General features: G+C 51.4%; 2 protein-coding genes across 2 annotated transcripts; both read right to left on the bottom strand.

Moving 5' to 3' along the window:
• Positions 1-4,011: 4,011 nt before the first annotated feature.
• RPL10A (ribosomal protein L10a) lies at positions 4,012-6,811 on the bottom strand. The gene is made up of 6 exons (XM_004267687.4): positions 6,666-6,811; positions 6,244-6,318; positions 6,088-6,168; positions 5,585-5,733; positions 4,498-4,670; positions 4,012-4,215 (listed from the first exon to the last, which is right to left on the bottom strand). The coding sequence occupies exons 1-6, from the start codon at positions 6,668-6,670 to the stop codon at positions 4,045-4,047; spliced, it is 654 nt and encodes a 217-aa protein (XP_004267735.1). The 5' UTR covers positions 6,671-6,811; the 3' UTR covers positions 4,012-4,044.
• Positions 6,812-7,462: 651 nt separating this feature from the next.
• On the bottom strand, positions 7,463-18,840 carry FANCE (FA complementation group E). Its single transcript, XM_004267807.4, has 10 exons — positions 18,334-18,840; positions 15,273-15,894; positions 14,657-14,701; positions 14,266-14,334; positions 13,827-13,970; positions 13,288-13,411; positions 12,985-13,063; positions 11,562-11,628; positions 10,197-10,322; positions 7,463-8,651 (listed from the first exon to the last, which is right to left on the bottom strand). Exons 1-10 carry the CDS (start codon positions 18,579-18,581, stop codon positions 8,550-8,552), a joined length of 1,626 nt encoding a protein of 541 aa, XP_004267855.1. The 5' UTR covers positions 18,582-18,840; the 3' UTR covers positions 7,463-8,549.
• Between the last annotated feature and the right edge of the window lie 286 nt (positions 18,841-19,126).

Below are 19,126 nucleotides of genomic sequence, written 5' to 3'. Positions count from 1 at the left end.
AGGAGGTGAGTGCTCCCGAAGTGGATGGCTGCTAGCCGGGGTGGGGGCGGGGTGGGGGAAGCTGGACTCCAACCTGCCCCTGTCTGCCTGGGAAAACCAGTGTCCTCAGTGGACATGGGTGATTTATCAGAAATTCAAATTTAACTGGGCATCCTGTATTTTCATTTGCTGAATCTGGCAAACCTACTCTAGAATCTCATCTTCTAGATCATTCTGGTCCAATCTCCAATTTTGCAGATGGGGAAATAGAAGAGGTTAAATGCTCTTCTCACTCAGCTGTCAGTGGTAACACCAGGATTTGAACCTGGTCTTCTGACTTTAAGCCCAGGCACTTGGTATACTATTAAATAATCAGGCGGCCTTTTGTCTTGGTCCACTGCACTGGAGGGACCCAAGACTGTTGCTTGCAGGATGGGGAGTGTGCCTGGAGCCCCAACCAAGTGGGAGGGGTTCCTGGAGATGGAAATGGTTTATGAAAGACCCACCATGTGCTATGCCTAGGGCTGGATGCAAAATCCAGTCTCTACTAATAGGTGATTGTATGTGTTGGGTGCTTGAATCATCATCACGTGGGTTGCCCTCATGCTCCTGGAGTAAACAGCCTGCAGGTGATTTCTATTAGAATACTGTAGGTGAAATATGGCTGGCCTCCTCACTGGCCACCCCCCACCCTCATATACGAATGTAACAGATACAGGGGCACAGGGGCGGGTGATAACTACATAGTTTTGAGGTCTCAAAATAGGGAAGGAACCAGGATAAGAAGGTGGGTCTTGTGAGCCCAAAGCCCAGGGCTCTCTCCTGGAAGTGGCTCTCCCTGACCAGGGTTCTGTGGAAAGCTGTAAGAAAAGGCCAAGAAAACAGGGGCCCAAAGAAGAGGCCGGTAGTTCTCTTTCCTGCCCCTCTTGTTTCTGATGTCCCTAGGGAAGATGGAGGTGGGCCATCATTTTGCCAATTCCACGGTCAAAGCCTGAGCAGTCCTGGGGTTTCATGGGGGCTCTTTATTTCCTTCTAGTACAAATGCTGGAGAACTGGGGCTCCCCAGATATCTGAACCCTGAATTCTAACTCAGATGCACACTAAGCTTTAGTCTAAAGCCTAAAATCATCCTAGAGGCTGGGGTTTAAGATAGCTCAACCCTCATTTAGAATCGAATCAGTCTGCCACCACACGTGTTCTCCGTTGTTTGCTTTGCTTTCCCATTCTGCCTCCTGCTTTTTCCTTTCGTCTCCATCATGGTGCCACGGGCCTCTGGAGCGCAGGCACCACGGCTCTAAACAGCTTCTGGGCAGGCCAGCAGAAGGTGGTGAGTCATACTGGTTTAATATAGACTTAGTTTTTAAGTACTCCTACCCCAATACATAAGGCATAGATTTATAAAGTGGAGTGGGTTTAATTTTTAAATTCAGGTGATGCAAATCAATAATCCAGTAGGACTCAAGTTCCCAAGTATTTCTAAAACATTCCTATAGTTTCCAAAACTATTTTTAAGGATTTCAATCCTTGGCTCTTTTCAAACAAGAGGGTGTGACTGATTCTGAAGGCACCTTGTTCTCCCCACTCATCACCATTAATGAGATAGATGTCCTTGGGATGGCCTCCATTCAATCTGTCCTAAACCCAACCAAGGTAGACAAGCAGGGACTGGTGTGCCCGCTCTGGTGCACACGTGTCTGCAGCTATACCTAACTGCCATTTTACAACTGCTGTTTAACCGAACACTAAGTGCCTGGCACTGTGCAAAGCCCGTCATGCTTTTAGTAGGTACCATCATCAGCTGCACTTTCAGATGAGTTTTCTGGAAGTTAAGAGGCCGGCTCAGCAGCCTCCCACGGCTCCTGAGTGGCAGAGCTGGGATTCACTCTGGGGGGCACTGGGGGGGGCCTCAGCCCACAGACAACCACCTGGCTGGTCTTCTTCCACCCAAGAAATTGTATGCACAGTGTCATGGGAACCTCCCCTGAAACCCTTGCTCCACCGTGACGCTGCTCATTGATAGCACAGCTATTGGTGCAAACAATTGTCTTCCTGGCTTCTAGAAGTGGTTTGCTTTTCTCTCACAGGCCCTGTGATCATTATGGCTCTCAGGGTTGGCCACCAAAGGTACACTGGGGCCCACCTTAACAAGCGAGACGTGCTTGTTTCCCTTCACCTAATGGTCCTCACGTCTTTTATTTTCTCTTGCTGTACTCAGCTTTGTAAAAGACAGGGTATAAAATGTACTCATACTTGGGCTTCCCTGGTGGCGCAGTGGTTGAGAGTCCGCCTGCCGATGCAGGGGACACGGGTTCGTGCCCCAGTCTGGGAAGATCCCACATGCCACGAAGCGGCTGGGCCCGTGAGCCATGGCAGCTGAACCTGTGTGTCCGGAGCCTGCACTCCGCAATGGGAGAGGCCACAACAGTGAGAGGCCTGTGTACTGCAAAAAAAAAAAAAAAAAGTACCCATATTTGTCAATTACTTTTTATATTATATTCCTCTAGTCATCAAATCACAAGTTTTCCTGCCTTATTTGAGCTGTTGCCTTTCTCTGATTACAAAAATCATAGAACTTCAGAAAATCCCCTAAATCACATAAACTCCCAGCTTTGAATGTGGTCAACATTAGTATGTAAGCTTCCAAACACTTTAACTAGGCATAAAGTTTTTTCCTTTCAGTAAAATTGGATCCTAACTAGTTTCACAGCCAGCTTTTCCCCCTCCTTACCCATTGGGAACATTGTTCAACAAGCCTAGGTATTTCATCACTCCTAACTGTGGTTAAGGAGCAAGTTAGGCCTATCACCACCTTGAGAACCAAAATTCTCTGCTCATCACAAGATTAGCTACTTTGCCTGCAGTTATAACTTGAAAGCTAAAATGACAAATCTTTTGGTGAATACCTTGTGCTCTTCACTGTTCAAATACAGATAAAGCTTGTTTTGAGAAGGTGCAGCATTTTTTATTTATGCTTTGATTAGCTTTTCAGGTCTAGTTCCTTTATTTACCAAAGTTAAATGAGGCAGATTAAAGTCAAAGGTTAGGGACTTCCCTGGTGGTCCAGTGACTAAGACTGCACACTCCCAATGCAGGGGGCCCGGTTTGGATCTCTGGTCAGGCAACTAGATCCCTCATACCACAACTAAGAGTTCACGCCACAACTAAAGATCCACCGTACAGCAACTAAGACCCGGCGCAGCCAATAAAGTCAACGGTTAAATCACAGGTATTTCCCACCACACCAGAGACACCTTTCCAGTGCTGGGTGCTGGAGGCAAGAACGGCAACAGGAAGTTCCTCAGGCCAGGGAGGGGACCTAGAAGTTTCCACAGGCAGATTCCACCCATTTACCAAACTCCCCTAGACAACAGGGTCCCTAGATCAGAGTATTATCAGGTCTTCTCATTTTTCTTCCTAAATATCTTACCTAGTAAATCACTACCCCCAAACATAAGGGTACTCAATTTGTGGGTCAAGAAAGCAAATACTAGACCAGTTTCTCAGGGTATGTGAACCACTCTAATCAGAAGCATCTAGGAAGCCAATCCCAGGCTCACCAAACCCCAATCTCCATTTGTAACTACTTGGGGATTCCTGCAGACCAAGACCCCAAATGATTTCAAGGGATCAAAAAGCCCTCCAAACAAAAAGCCCATGTTAAGAACTGCTGGCATACCGGCCATAGGTTAGGCATGCTGCCAAGGAAAGGCCAAGTCAGTGTCCTCCATGTGAAGGTTCTAACCACCCCCCCCCCGCCCTTTCCACTAGTAACAGGCAGCAGCAGTACAGGCTGGGGTAATGGCCCCGAGCTGCTCTTCTCAGGGTTATTTGAAAAACTTCAGCCCTGATTAGCAGCCCTATTAGTATCCAGGAGATCTTAATAAGACTCCATGTTTCTGAGGGCAGAAAGAATGCCCTGCCTTGTCTGCAGTAAATGACTACCCATCACTGGCTCATCAGTGCAGTGCTGTGGCATGCCAGGTCAGCTCACAAAGCACCGTCCCCCCTGCCCAAAGCCACAGGAGACGGTGGTAATGGTGGGAGTATGGTTTATTAAGCTGTGCCTTAGTACAGGCGCTGGGGCTTGCCCATGGTGCTCTTAATGTACAAAGCCCGAACGTTCTGCCAATTTTTCTTGAGCAACGACACCAGGAAGTTGACAGCTAAGTGGATGTTGTACACAAGCTCATCATCTGTCATTTTCACGTGGCCAACAGCCACTGCCAGACACAGCACCTGTGGGGAGAGGAAGGTCAAATCAGGTTGGTGGCTAGATTCAAGAAAATGTAGAGTGGGCCCGTCTACAAGCCAGATGGCCCATCCCTATGACCTCCAGTGACCTAATGAGCAGTGCTCTGGCCCCAGACCAAGACCAGAGTTATTTGAAAAGCTTCAATCCTGTTAGGTGACTGTCACAAGTCCTAAGTATCCACAGAAATGCAAACCAGAGCTCCCACTTGGAGAACGTGGGTCAACGTCACCACTGTTCAACCTATGCAACTGGCTAGACCTTCTCACCTTCTTCATCTGGAACTTGATTGTGGACTTCACTTCATCAACTTTGGCCACCATGTTCTCATTGTGGGTCAGCAAGGAAGGGAACTTGCCGGCCTTATTCAGGCCTGGGCCCAGGATTCGTGGGATCTGCTTGATCAGAGACTCTGAAGCCAAAAAGGCATCATACTTCTTGGCTGGTAAAGAGAGGAAGCCGTTAGGACCTGGCCCCTGAGGACACCTCTAAACAGGGCTATGAGACAGCCGCAGAAGTGGCCTCTAACCAGCAATCTACCCCTTCCCCAGCTACCGAGTCTTTTTTTTTTTTTTTTTGCGGTACGCGGGCCTCTCACTGTTGTGGCCTCTCCCGTTGCAGAGCACAGGCTCCGGATGCGCAGGCTCAGTGGCCATGGCTCACGGGCCCAGCCACTCCGCGGCATGTGGGATCTTCCCGGACTGGGGCACGAATCCGTGTCCCCTGCATCGGCAGGCGGACTCTCAACCACTGCGCCACCAGGGAAGCCCAGCTACCGAGTCTTTTTAATCCTCTCCCCATTCCAGTATTATCTCCATCCTCTGGACTTTTACTGGCCCAACATTCACATGAAACCCGGTAGAAGTCTAGGCTGACTCACAACCCATCTTGCAATGAAAATGCTCACGCTAGTTAAGTCTGCCTGGTTTCAAATCCTGCTACACAACTTGGTTACCTGTTTATCCGTAAAATGCTCAAATCACATAGCCTAAAGGTTAAAATGAAATATGGGAGTTTTAAGTAGAAATTTCAATTCAGAATGTACCAACACCTGACCTATCAATGTGACAGTTCTCGCTTGCTTAGAAAAGAACCACTGCCTGGCTTTCTTCCCTTATTAAATCCAATCCTCAAAGCAAAATAGAATTTTCACGTGGCTAAAAAATACCAGTCAAGTTAACCAACCACAGCAGATCCTTTCTGTCCTGACTCTACCCCATCATCACTTTAAAATCCAAGTGGCAGAAATACTCCTGTTCTACCACTCCAGTGAGAATTGCCTCCACCCTACCCCACATACAAAACCACACCATGGTGGGTGGGTGGCCGGGGAAGAACCACACCAGGCACACTCACCCAGCTTCTTGACCAGTTTCTTATTCTTGTTGAGTTTCTTCAGGGCCTCGATGTCCATGTGGGGGATATCCACAGCCTTGGCCTCATCACAATGCTGCTGGTCCCCCAGAACACACACGGAAAACTTGGGGCGGGGAGTGGACTTAAGCCTGCATTTTGGGGAACAGTATAGGTCACACCGAGCCCTGGGTCCCAAGGGCAGGTGAAGGGGTCTGGGACCGCTGCAGTACTGAGCCTTACCCAGAGCGTCCGCATTCACCAACAGCTAGTTTGGCTTCTCAAACTAGCCGGCGGGCTCAGCCAAGGCCTCCCCACGCCTCCCCTCTTGTTTTAAGACCCAGGGTGGGGGTCCGTCCAGCCACGCCTGCCCGGAGCAGGGGGTCTGCACTACCCGAGCACTTCAGTGCCACACGTGCCTGGCCGCCTCGGGCTCAACAGGAGCCTGAAGGGAGGAGACAGGCATGGGGACACTGAGGGCTGGGTGGGATTAGAACGGTGCCAACCTGACGGTGCCCGAGAAGCGTTTGTCCTTCTGAGGATCATAGTTCTTCAGGCTTATCTGAAGCTCCACCGTCTCCAAAAACCTTAAAAAAGCGTAACAAAGTTAACGGACCGTCCGCGGCTTCCCAAAGCAGCCCTCCGCGGAAGTCCGCGCTTACTTCCGGCGCTTGCGCTGGTTCCCGTGCAGGACTTCCCGCACTGCCTCATAGAGGGTGTCTCGGGAGACTTTGCTGCTGCAAGAAGGAAACAAGACGAGCGCTCAGGACCAGCGAGCAGTGGACCAATCCGTTGGAGTGTCAGAAGGCTCAGGCTCGGGGATGGTCCACGGAATACTCCCCGGGTATTCCGGACGCCAAGTGAGGCAATCTGGACCAGATGCAAACCCCGGGGAAGAGGGGCCCTACTGGCGGCCGGCCTTGGCACGCGAACTCCAACGCCAGGCCCGTAGGCCGAAGCCTGGCAAAAATGCCCCGCTACGAAGCATAAGCAAGGACCCCCGATTCCGCCCGTAGTGTCTCCCTCCCCACGGGAGCGCCCGGAGGCGCGGATGAGTACGGATATCACTCTAAGCGCCACTAACCTCATAGCTCCTGCCGCCGCGATAACCGGAAAAGAGACAACTCAGTTCGCGCACGCGCTCAAATAGGACCTGGTTATCGCGAGAGATGCCTTGTTCCCGCGGCTTCCCCCTTGAGAGCATTCGGGTCGCTCAGTGCCGGGGGTGGGGCGCCGCGGCAGCCGCGTGTTGCACTGCTAGACCTACGCGGAGACCACAGAGCTGCGGCGGTCCCGGGCGCCCGTTGCCACCAGCAGCTGCCCAGGCCCTTAGGGAAGAGGCTGGGCCCAGGGCGGTGAGCTGCAGTAGTCACACTCCTGGGCGCCGCCCCGTGTCGGCCGCTGAGAGCGTGCAATTCCGACATGTTTGTCCCTTAAACCTCCACGCTTCCTCCTGACCTTAGCACCTGCTTCACTTCTCAAAAGCAGGCTTTGCTCCTGACCTCTCTCCCTCATCATCTTGTTCTAACGGGGGCTCACGGCTTCTGAGGAAGTTGTGGAAAGGGAAATGTCGAGTTCTCTTCCCGGCGCCTCAGAGCCTGCGGTGGGGAGGAGCGGGTAAGGTTCTGTGATGAACTTTCACCTGATAGTTGACTCAGTAACATCTCCAGGTTGTGTCTTTTTGTTTGTTTTTTAAATATTTATTTTGGCTGTGCTGGATCTTCATTGTGGCATGTTTAGTTGCAGCATGTGTGATCTTATTTGCGGCATGCGAACTCTTAGTTGCAGCATGCATGTGGGATCTAGTTCCCTGCCCAGGGATCGAACCCAGGCCCTCTGCATTCGGAGCGCTGAGTCTTTCCCACTGGACCACCAAGGAAGTCCCCAGGTTAAGTGTTTACTATGAACAAGGCGCCTAGCTAAGTGCTGTGGGAATATAGTTGTAGAACACACAAGCCCACAGTATTGCCCACCCTTTCTGTCTTTCCTGTCCAATAGGCCTCACCCTGTTCTCTGCTCACAGTAATCCCAGGAGCCCTTCAGATCCCTCCTCAAAAGCCATCATCTGCCCAAAAGTCTTCCCCAACTCCAGGCTGAGTCACTCTCACCCTCAAGCCCCCCTCCCCAGTGCAGGATGCACAGCCCACCCATGTACTCAACAGCTCTGATAGGGCTGGGGTGGGTGGTATCATACATGATCTGGCCCACAGAACTCTACCACCTTCCCCTCACCGAACATTTCCCTTGGAAAAAGATGCCCCTGTCACAGAGCAGGGTGGGGATGGCGTGGTATGTGTTTTCAGCTAACACCCAGAGTTAGTAGGAAGGCAGGCACTGCTTCTAATAAAACATTACTGAACTTCCTTTTTATGAAATACCACTGATAAATTATTATTTAAGTCAGAAACAACACAGAGGATCATAACATACACTTGAGCACAAGAGATCTGTGCTAAACATACAGATCTCCCGGGGCTCCTGGAGCATCACTGTCGTCCACTCTGGGTCTGCTTTGACCCTACTGAGGCCTATCTTAACTCCTATTTTATTTATTATTATTATATTTTGGCCACATCTCACGGCATGCGGAACTCCCCCAACCAGGGATGCAACCCTCGTCCCCTGCAATGGAAGTGCAGAGTCTTAACCGCTGGACCATCAAGGAAGTCTGATGCCTATCTTAAAGTGTCTGTCCCCACAGCCTGAGGTAGAAATGACAAGGAGGCAGCCCAGGCTCAGCAGCTCTTGGTAATACAACTCACCCAGCCCCCTTAGCCCCAGACCCTTCCTGCTGGCTGGGAGGCCCAGATGGCCTCTCTGCAGCCTGGAGCAGGGAGACAGTTGACCCCTGGGATGGCCAGGCTCAGCCCTGACCCCCAGGCAAGGGGCAGGATGAGGTGCTCAGGGCAGAAGTGTCCTTCGGGAATCTGATGAGGGAGGTCCGGGAGGGTGGTCCCTTGGTGGATGGTCAGGGGGCCAGCTGTCTCAGGGCGGCCTGCAGGGACTTCTTCAGGAAAGTGGTATTGAGCTCCAGAACTGCAGCCAGGCCCAGCCTCTGGGGCTCACTGATCTGGAGAGAAGGAAGAATCATGTCTGGACTCCAGCAGCTGATCCCTCCCATCTCCCCTCTGCCCCTGGGCTCTGTTTAGTTAGAAGAGAGAAATCCAGGACACAAGGACAATAGGAGGAGATGACTCCCTGAGCAATCTATCCTCATTATCTCACCATGGTTAAGCAAGGTGTTTGGATTCAGGTAGACCTGGGGTCAAATACTAACTGCACAACGTACTATGTCAGCCATATTAAGAATAGTTGACAATTATTAGGTGCTTACTATGGGGCAGCACTTTATATGCATGACTTCATTTAATCCTCACAATCCTCCCATTTTACAGATGAGGAAACTGAGGTTCAGAGACACTCCACTGTGGCTGCCACATTCCTTCTGGGCCACTCTTTCTTCCCTGACCTGTTGCTGCAACCTCTGACCCATCTCTGCCCTGTACCTTCACTCTGCAATCCCCACTCCTTGCCAAGGCCAGAGGTTTCTTTACAGAATACAAATCTAATCAGGTCACTCCAGCTGAAGGCCCTGAGATAACCTCTGATGCCTCATATTGCAGGTCCTTCCAGGATCTACAGAGGGTCTTCAGAGGATCCAGGAGCTTCCTGAAATTGTGCATAAGATGTGTATTCATATTTCCATTTTTCTGGGAGGATGTATGCCTTTCACCAAATCATCACATAGGCCTGTGATCCCAAGAAAAGGGTTAAGAGCCAAGAGAAGACCTGGTCTTCAAGATAAAGTCCAAGCTCCTCACCATTAACCTACAGGGCCCTCCATTAGATGCTACCATGACTTGGCAATGTGACCTCAGGCAAATTACTTTAACCTGTGTCTCAATTTCCTCACCTATAAAATGGAGCTAATAATAGTATCTTCTCATAGGACTAACACCTGGAATAAACTAGTGAGTTAACATATGCAAAGGGCTTAGAACGATGCCTGGAACATATGAGGGGCTACAAGTATCAGCTCTCAGTATTTTAGCTCTCTAACTTCATCCCCTACAGCCATCTACTCTTGGGATTTTAGGCCTCAGCTACAATGATGTACCTGCAGATCCCCTGGGACATTGAGTGCTTACACCGTTTCTTTTGCCTGGAATGCCCTTTCCTTCATCTCTGCCCTTGACTACCACTCACCCTTTAAGAGTCAGGAAGCCTGTCCCAACTCCCAACCACAAACAAGGTTTAGTTGCCCCCTTTTCCTCTGTCATCAAATGCCCTGTGCATACCTTTCACCTGGCTCCTACCAGATATTACAATGAGCCAGTTATCATCTCTCTCCCCTCTCACTAACCGGGGGAGAGGGTCAAGTCCAGGACAGAAACTGTGATATGGTCACTGTTGATTCCTTAATGCCCCAGATAGCATCTGGCCCACAGCAGTGTTGGCTGGATGAATGAACTCCTAAGCAGTCTCACTCCCCTGTCTTGGGCTTGAACTTGTGGTTTCCAAGGCTAACACTCAGGGTTTTCTCCCTGACAAACATATACCCTCGTGGCAGGCTCAGAGCAGCACGAGCAGCCCTCATGGCCCTACCAATACTCACATTGGCCCGATACTTGGTTACCACTGTCAGCATGAGCTTGGCATAGGCCATGGACGTGGTGGCTGCTGGCCCCTCTTTACAGAGTTTCTCCATCAACACACTGAACTTCTCAGAGGGCATCTCCACCTGCACACATTAGGAGATCAGACAGTAGCACAAGAAAGGACCCTGGATTCAACTCCCAACTCCATCACTTCCTAACCAGGTGACCCTGTGCAGGTCACTTAACTGAGACTCAGTTTCCACATCTATAAAATGGGGCTCATGATGTCAAACTCTGAAGACTGTGAAAAGGATTAAATGAGATTATGCACATAAAGCCTAGCACACAGGTCTCAAAAAATGGTGGCCACTGTTGCACAGGCTCAGATTAGGAGATGGGGGACAAGGATCCCTCGCCTGGCTTAGTGGTTGAAGATATAAAGGAGTGAGGTCCCAAGGGGGCACTGGCAGTATAATAACAACAGATCTTCATAGTCACAATTTAATAAACACTTATTATGCGTTAGGTACCACTCTGAGCACGTTACACCAATTATACCATTTAAACCTCACCCCAGTTTTATGTGGTAGGTGCTATCATCACTCCCCTTTTGCAGATGAGGAAACTGAGGCATAAAGAGGTTAAGTCAACTACCTACGTTATAAACAAATGAGGCAGAATTTTAGGTACTGATATATGGAAAAACTGCCGAAATGTACTGTTAGATGAAAAAAGCAAAGTGCAGAGCACTGAGCTTGGTGTGTTACCATCTATGTAAAAGGCAGGGGAAAAGTAAATTTCACTATGTGTCCTTGTATATAGACAGCATCTCTGGGAGGGTTCCCCTGCAACTAGTAACACTGATTAGCCCTGCGGAGGGGAATCTCGGTGGCTGGGGAAAATTTTTTCACTATATCGTTTTAAGCGTTCAAAATTGTGAACATATGAATCTATTACCTATTCAAAAATAAATTAGGCACTGTCCCTGGCAGTCCAGTGGTTAGGACTCCATGCTTCCACTTCAGGGGGCACGGGTTCAATCCCTGGTCGGGGAACTAGGATCCCGCATGCCATTCAGTGCGGCCAAAAAATAAATTAATTAAATTAAAAAATAAATTAAATTTACACACACACATCAAAAAGTCCCTCCCCAAGGCCACACAGCTACTAAGAGGCAGAGCTGGGATTCACCGTGCGGTCAGCTCTCTGCTACCGGCCTTTCAAGCCCCTTGGACCCTCCCACTGTCATGGGCACCCTGCCGGAGGGCAGTCATCCTGCTTGCCCCTCCATCACTGAAGGGTTCAGACACCCAGGAGCTGCACACCCAGCCACAGCACTGCAGCACTTCTTTGTCCACTCTTCCCCAAGGCAGCCTGCTCACCTGCCGCTCCAGGAGTGACTGCAACACCAAGAAAGTCTCTTCCTTCCAGGGCAGCTCCAAGATCTGTCTGCAAGGCACAGGCCCCAGTGAGGAAAGCTCAGCCTCCCACCTGAGGCTGAATATCTACTGCTCCTACCCCAAGGCAGGGCAAGGCCCTGGGGACAGCCAAGATCTCCAGCCAACAGAGGAAGTAGTCAGAGCCCCCCGATGCTGGTGGCCATCTAGCAGCCACTGCTGCAGAGCCCATACTCAGTGCTGGGAAGGCCACAGCCCAAGACTCCCGGGACCTGACATGAAGGATTTGGCAGTGAGAGGTACAAAGGTCCCCTGGAAAATAACCAGGAGTTGATAGTGCCTCCTGAGTTTGAAAGCGGAGGACGACCCAGGGAAGAGGAGGATGATGATGGGTGAGATGACACACAGGAGGCTTCCTAGAGAAGGCGAGACCTCCCTGCGGAACCCAGCCCACGGTGAGGTCCACTCCAGCTACACCTACTGTCCTCAGCTTGTTTGGAAAAGCAGGATGTCACATGGAAACGGTGTGGCTTCTTGGGCGCACAGACTTGGGTTTGATCCCAGGCTTTTGCACTTGCTGGCTGTGTGACCTTTGGCCACCTCCCTCAACCTCTCTGAGCTTCAGTTTTTCCATCTCTAAGGTGGCCACAGCACTTACCTCACAGGATTGCATGAAGACTAATGAAGTAATGAATCTAAAGCACAGAGAAAGTGCTCAATAACTGGTGGCTGGCAGTATTTTTGCGACTGTCCCCTTCTCATATTATACTTAGCATTTCATATTTCATGTTAGTGTCCAACGAGATCTCACCTACTCATTATTTCTACATGTCTGTATCTTGACTCCCCAATTTTGATACCTAAATTTAACACCAATTTAATAACAACATTTGAGCACTCACTAGGTGCCAAATACTGTGCCGAGGCCATTAAATGCATTATCACATTATCTAGAAAAACTCTACAGAGTTCATACATGGAAACAGAGGCTCAGAGAGATGCAATAACCTGTTTAAAACTCACACATTTAAATAAAAGGCAAGGTTGAGACCTGCAACCATGTCTGTCTGACTCCAGAGCCAGTGCTCTGAACCACTACGCCATGTTCCAACTACGTCAAGAACTCAAGAGCAGGAGTGCCAGCCTCTTCACATTCCCGGGGGCACCTGGCACAGAAGCCTGAAACCCTGGGCTTGGGAAGGTGCACGGGATGGCAACTAACAGGGGCCCACAGGTGGGAAGGCACAAGCCAGGCTCAGGACAGCGAGAGGGGGCAATGGCTGTGCCACTGCCTGTATTTCAGGCACGGGCCCTGGTACCCAGCCAGCTCCAAGTCCAGAATGCCAAGAGCAGGTTTGGCCAGAGGCAGGAGGTGCGGGTGGGGCCAGCGTGGAGCTTGTACACTCACCCCAGCATTAGAGCCTGCATGTCCGGCTCCAGGGCCTCGTCCTTTGTAAGGCAACACAGTAACTCTGTTTGAGCTGGACCTGGGTGGGCGACAGCAGAGGGGAAAAGTCTGGGAGCAGCTGGCAGGAGAGAATGGGGCTAGCAGGGAACAAAATGCCTGGCCCTTTACAGGTGGCATCGTCAGGGAAGCAACAGGTATCTTCATTTATTGAAAACTCAGCTCCTCCAGGGCCACCCGGGGGGTGAAGGGTGCTGGGAACAGACAGGGAAGAGCTACCAGGCCTGGGGCCCATTCCAGAATTACCTATTCCTGGGGCTTGGAGCACAGGGCCAAGGAGGGCTCTGCAGACGGCGTAGGTGTACTTAGTACAGAAGGAGGTCAGGGCAGTTGTGAGCAAGCGGGAGGCTGAGGAAGTCAGGGAGAGAATCTACAGCCAACGGGGAGGAAAATATTAATTTCTTTCTTCTTCCTTCCTATCAGTGTTTATTGAACACGTATTTCAGAGGCTCACACATTACAGTACAGAGAAAAAAGAAGATCTTTCATCTAGGACTCACATGGATCCACTCATTGGAAAGGACACATAGCTCCCTTCCCCAGCTCCCAAATCCCTGATCCCAAACCCCAAATCCCTTCCACTTCTCTAAGGATCTGGGGCCCAAGAAGGAGGAGTTAGATGCCAGGTGGGTAGATGGCCTAGGGGGTTATGCCCTTCCCTTGCCCCAGGCTCCCCAGACAAGCAGATGCATGCAAGGCTGGGAACCCCCTCTCCCACCCTACTGAGGGTTCAGACTCTCTCACTCACTGTCTCTGGCACTCCATGTGTATCCCAGCGCACCTACCCGTCCAAGGAAGAGGCTCCTGGTCAGTACAGTAGCATTGCTGAGGCTGAGGTCTGGTGAAAGGGCCAGCAGCCAGGTGCAGAGCTGCAGGAGACCTGTGTCCGAGAGCTGTGGGAGCTGCAGCTGGGCACACACCAGGTCCACCTGCCAAGGAGGAGGGAGGACACCGGGGCACTCAGCCTGTCTCTGCTGGGCTGTCTCAATCCAACCGGGCAGCAGAAGGGGCGAGGCCAGGACACTCCAGGGTAAGGTAAGGTGGGGAGAGCTGCCCTACGGGGAGGAACCAAGGGCTAAAAGAAACCACTGAGGGTCACCCCTGCCCCTGAGACCAAAAAACCCAACAAAATCCCCTCCCCAAATTCCTACATGAGGCAGGGAAACACAAATTTAAATGGAGAGGGACCGTGTCCTCAGGGCCAGGCGGTTTTTCTGGACTCACCTGGCCAGGACTGCATTCGTGGAGAAGCTGCAGCTCAACTGGTGGGGTGCCCTCCAGCCCTTCCAACCCCTGGGAAGGCAAATCCCATGTTAGGACCTGCAGAGCCCTCAGTGACAAGTCACTGAGGCCACTCCTTCAATTGGCAGAGTGGATGGCTAAGGACCCCTTAAGGTGCTACTAGAGAGGAACTTGCCTGGAATTAGAACCTGTCTCAGGTTAGACAACATACTTGGACCAAGAAAAGCCTTTGCAGGGACTGTCCTCAGACCTTCATTCCAACCCCCTCACCCAAACAGCCTGTGCCTCACTGCACTGGGGCTTCCCTGGGCACAGCTGGGGTCCAGGCAGGGGGCGGAAGAAGGGTTATGGGTAGCAGAGTAGGGCCAGTCACCTTCCCGAGGGTCTTGAGCAGCTGCTGCAGCCTGGGAACTTGTTCCTGCAGAGGAGAGCCCAGTCACTGCCATGTCCCCACCCACGCAGCATGGCCCCCAACCCAGACCCAGCCCCCTCTCTGAGAAGGCCCCAGGTCAGTGGGCACTAGCGGGCAAAGATGATTCAAGAGAGCCAGAACGTAAACCTTGCAAAGTGCTTAAAGGACTCAAACTAGACAAGACCTATGTAAACCCAACTGAACAGACTTGTCTTCTCTGCATACATCCTAATGGGGGCAGACCCAGGCCTTGGGCTGGGAGGACAGGCTGGATGCTGGTATGATTCCCCCATTCCCAGAAGATGGGTGGCAGGGGTAGCTCCAGAGCCTTTCCTCTTCCGTGGTACCCTTAACCTCACACTATTGATCATTAGGTCAAGGGCTCCCACCTCCAGTAACTCCTGTCCCCACCCCCTCCTCTGTAGAATCTGTGGAGCAGAAACTACATTCCCTCAACCCCACCTCCTTCCCCTTGCTCCACGGACTACAGTCATCCGAGGTGGGACACAGTATCCCAACCGGCTTAAACCCCCCATTCCTGAAGAATCACTCGAAAGCAGCCTCCTCACCCTAGTACCTGGATAGCTCTGGGCAACTCCAAACTCTCAGGTAGGCCCTTAGCATCCTCTAGACTCTGACCAGCCTCACTGGGCTTAGCCCCCAAAACAGGCTGGTTCTTAATGGACGATGCACCTCCTCCATTGGCCAGGGATTCCAAAGATTCACGTTCAGGTCTGTTTTCCTCATGACTTTCTTCTTCTTCCTTTTCCAAACACCGGAGCCTTTTGGGGGCCCTCTCCCCCTCAGGACTGGCAGGCTCTTCCTCCGCTTCCTTTCTGCGTTTCCCAGGCCGCTGGGAGTCCATGTCCTCCTCCTGTTTTGTCCCTTCGGGATCTGGAGCCTGGGGCAACTTCAACTTCCTGCCCCCTTGGCCCAGCTGCCTACACAGGCCTCGGAGCCGTCTCTGGCACCTTTTAGACAGTGGAGACACTCCCTCAGTGGAGACCCCAACACCCAGATCCCTTCGCAGAAATTCCCCAAGGGCCCGGAGCCAGGGATCACGGTCGGGGCTTGGATCCTGCTGCACAACCTGCAGCACAGGGTGGAGACTGCTTTCGGGCAGCGACGGCCAAACAGCCATCAGTAGGGACATCAGGTTCCTCTGGCATAACGGGGGCAATCGCAGCAGCAGTGGTTTCCTGGGTAGCAGAGGGAGAACAAGCAGTTAAGAGTGTCTTGCTGAAAGGAACATAGGGCAGACTGGGTAGAGCTAGAGGCTAGATGGCACCGGACAGATGGGGGCGCTGGTGGGCAGTACCTGCGAGTCGGTATGGATGGAGGAGGGGACAGCATGGAAGTCATTCAACAAGTGGGCATCTATTCTACACTACACTAGGCCCTGCTCTTTGACATCTCCTATTTCAGCTCAGAAATTCACGTTGAAACCTACCCTATAATAGATCCATGCTTGTTTTATGTAAAAAAGAAAAAGAAGCCCTTTCCCAAACTTTACGTAAAAATAATACTCCAGAATATTGAGCAACGCTTAGCCTGCAGCCCTGTGCTCCCCTTGGCAGTCCCCTGGAACTCACAGGGTCACATCTGTCCAGCTCTGATGTTCCTTTCACTGAACTGAGTTCCTGAGAGGCAGAAGCAGTGTCTCTTTCCTGTGTGTCCCAGTACCCAGCACAACACCAGCCTAAAGCAGGCACTTGGTGCACATTTATTGACTGAATTAAATCTCTGAGAATAAGTTTCACAGATCAGCAAGACTGCTGTGGACAGAGCAAAGTAGCCATCTGTAACGTGACAAAGGCACGAATGCAGATGCTATGTGACCTGAGGCTTGCTGGAGTGGCAAGCAGGTCATGAGTGCATCTAGCCCACCACCCATCACGCCTCTGCACCTCTGTATACATGACTTTGTGGGGCTGTTTGTCATCACACACAGAGGCACTTGGGATATATAAGAGAGGAACGAAACCTTTTTTTTTTTGTGGAGAAAAAACACTAAATGAGAGAAAAAACTAGAGTAAAAGTTAAAAAGATTGTCAATTTGTGGTGGAGGATACTGAAGTAGAGAAGTCGGGAAGAGCCTACTCCAAGGACTTTTACCTTTTTTGTGCATGGATTCCCTTATCAGAATAAGAGGGTTAAATGCATAAAATACATAGCATTACAAAAGAAAACAATTATACTGCAGTACAGTTCTATCCAGGGACCGCAGGTCACGTTCCATTCCCCTTACTCTGTCCAGAAAGAGCCAGACCATTGGGTAAACATTTCTAGAACGTCCAATTTGCGGATTCAGAAAATTCTATTGAAAGAAATTCAAGATGGAGTGTGGGAAGAAAATAATAGAACTTCTATTTCTATTTATCTAAAACATAAAAAATTAAGTATTACAAATATTTAAAATATGGATTGGCCCTCCATATTCCAGTGTCCAACCCATTTCTTAGGGAGGGGTATTCAAGGAGAGTGGGAGGCCTGCTCTTCAGCCCCCTAGAGGCTGAAGGTGGCACCTCACTACGTTACTTTCTGTATTTTACTTAACTCGATAGTTAAGTGCATCTATGGACGCTGTATTATCTTTCTTAACAAAACGCACCCTCACAAAATGGACACATGGCTTACAAGGATGTCAGAAAAGAAACTGACTACCAGTAAGGGAAGCACAACCTAATTCAAAAATGGCAGAGCTGACACTTCTGCTCCTAGTAGGGATTCTTAGCCACATAAAGAGGGGGAAAAAGTTCAAAGTCACCCAAAAGACTAAAAATTATCAAGAACACCATCCTCAAGGTAAGAGATCTTCCCCTAAACTGTATATTATGCTTTGAAAAACTGATAATATAAAGCCAGCATGATCAGATGTTTATTGTCATTTACCACGTTTAAAATTTCTATTTATGGGGACTTCCCTGGTGTCGCAGTGGTTAGGAGTCCGCCTGCCAATGCAGGGGACACGGATTCCATCCCTGGTCCAGGAAGATCCCACATGCCGCAGAGCAACTAAGCCCGTGCGCCACAACTCCTGAGCCTGCATGCCACAACTACTGAAGCCTGAGCGCCTAGAGCCTGTGCTCCGCAACGAGAAGCCACCGCAATGAGAAGCCCGCGCACTGCAATAAAGAGTAGCCCCTGCTCTCCGAAACTAGAGAGAGTCCGCGTGCAGCAACGAAGACCCAACACAGCCATAAATAAATAAAAATAAAATTTTAAAAAAATTCTATTTATGTATACTTGACAATGTACGTATTTTAACACACGTGTACTCTTGACCTATACTGGAGGTAAGAGATGGAAGTGTGTGATTAAAATTAGTTAGAATCCACTGACATAATTATTCATTTACACCCAACCGAGGGCAGGTGTCTTTCGTCTAGGTAGGCAGCACTGCACCCAGTACCTACGCTATGAGGGTCTGCCGGAGGCCCCGCCTCACAGGGCGCGCGGCAGGGACCCGCTCTCGGGGCAAGTATTTCACCTCTCTGTGCTTCGGTCTTCTCATCTAGAGAAGTAGGTAGCGCCAGCCCCTGCCTCACACCACCGTGGAGGATGACGGGCGGCGCCCCGAGCTACGCCAGCGGCCGCCGCGACCAGCAGGACAGGAGGAACGCGGGCGGACGACTTACAGCTCCAGGCGACAGTCCGGGCCCTCCACTACTGGCTCCTCCCGGCACAGCGCCTCAAAGACGCGGTCCCAGCCGAAGGGCTCCCCGCCGCGGCCGCTCAGAGCCCGCAGCACCCCCAAGCCGCGCCGCGCCCCGTCGGGCTCCGCCTGCAGCGTCTGCAGCAGGAGGCGGGCGGGGGCCTCTAGGTGCGCCCAGGGCGCCGGCTCCGCGCCCTCAGCCTGAGCGGGTGCCGCCTCCGGGGCCTCCATGCCCGGGGCCAGGGAGCCGCGCTGCCCCGAGCTCTGGTTTCGGGCCTCAGCTCCGGGGCCTGGGGAAAGGGAGGCGGACGACAGCGCCGGCCCTGATGCTGCGGCCGGCCCCTTCCTGCGCGCCCCACATTCCCTCCTCAGCGTTCGGGGAGGCTCTCGGACTCGCACCCCGCCAGCGCGCGAGACTAGATCTATCAGAAAGGAAAGGAACGGGGAAGTGCGGCCGGGTCTGGGCGCAAGGGCAGGCCGGAAGGGGCAAGTAGGATAGGAGTAGGGAGGCGGGGCGAAGGCCGAGTGCAGATCTGCTGATGAGGCGGGACCAGAGTGGGGGTGGTGCCACTAGGAAATCGGTTAGTGGGCGGGGTCATGCAAGAGAGAGAGTGGGGCGGGGCTTGATGGAGGATGGGTCCTCTGCGGCTGACCCTAACCTTGCTTCCTCCACCGATCGCTGAAGTAAGTGAGGGGGCGGGCGTACAGAATGGATATCAGGGATCCTGCTGGTTATACTTCAGGATCCAAGCATCATTTAATTTCAGCTGACGCCC

The sequence above is a fragment of the Orcinus orca genome, chromosome 10, assembly GCF_937001465.1.
Source record: "Orcinus orca chromosome 10, mOrcOrc1.1, whole genome shotgun sequence".
Classification (NCBI taxonomy): Eukaryota; Metazoa; Chordata; class Mammalia; order Artiodactyla; family Delphinidae; genus Orcinus; species Orcinus orca.
This window is presented reverse-complemented; position numbering and strand designations above follow the sequence as displayed.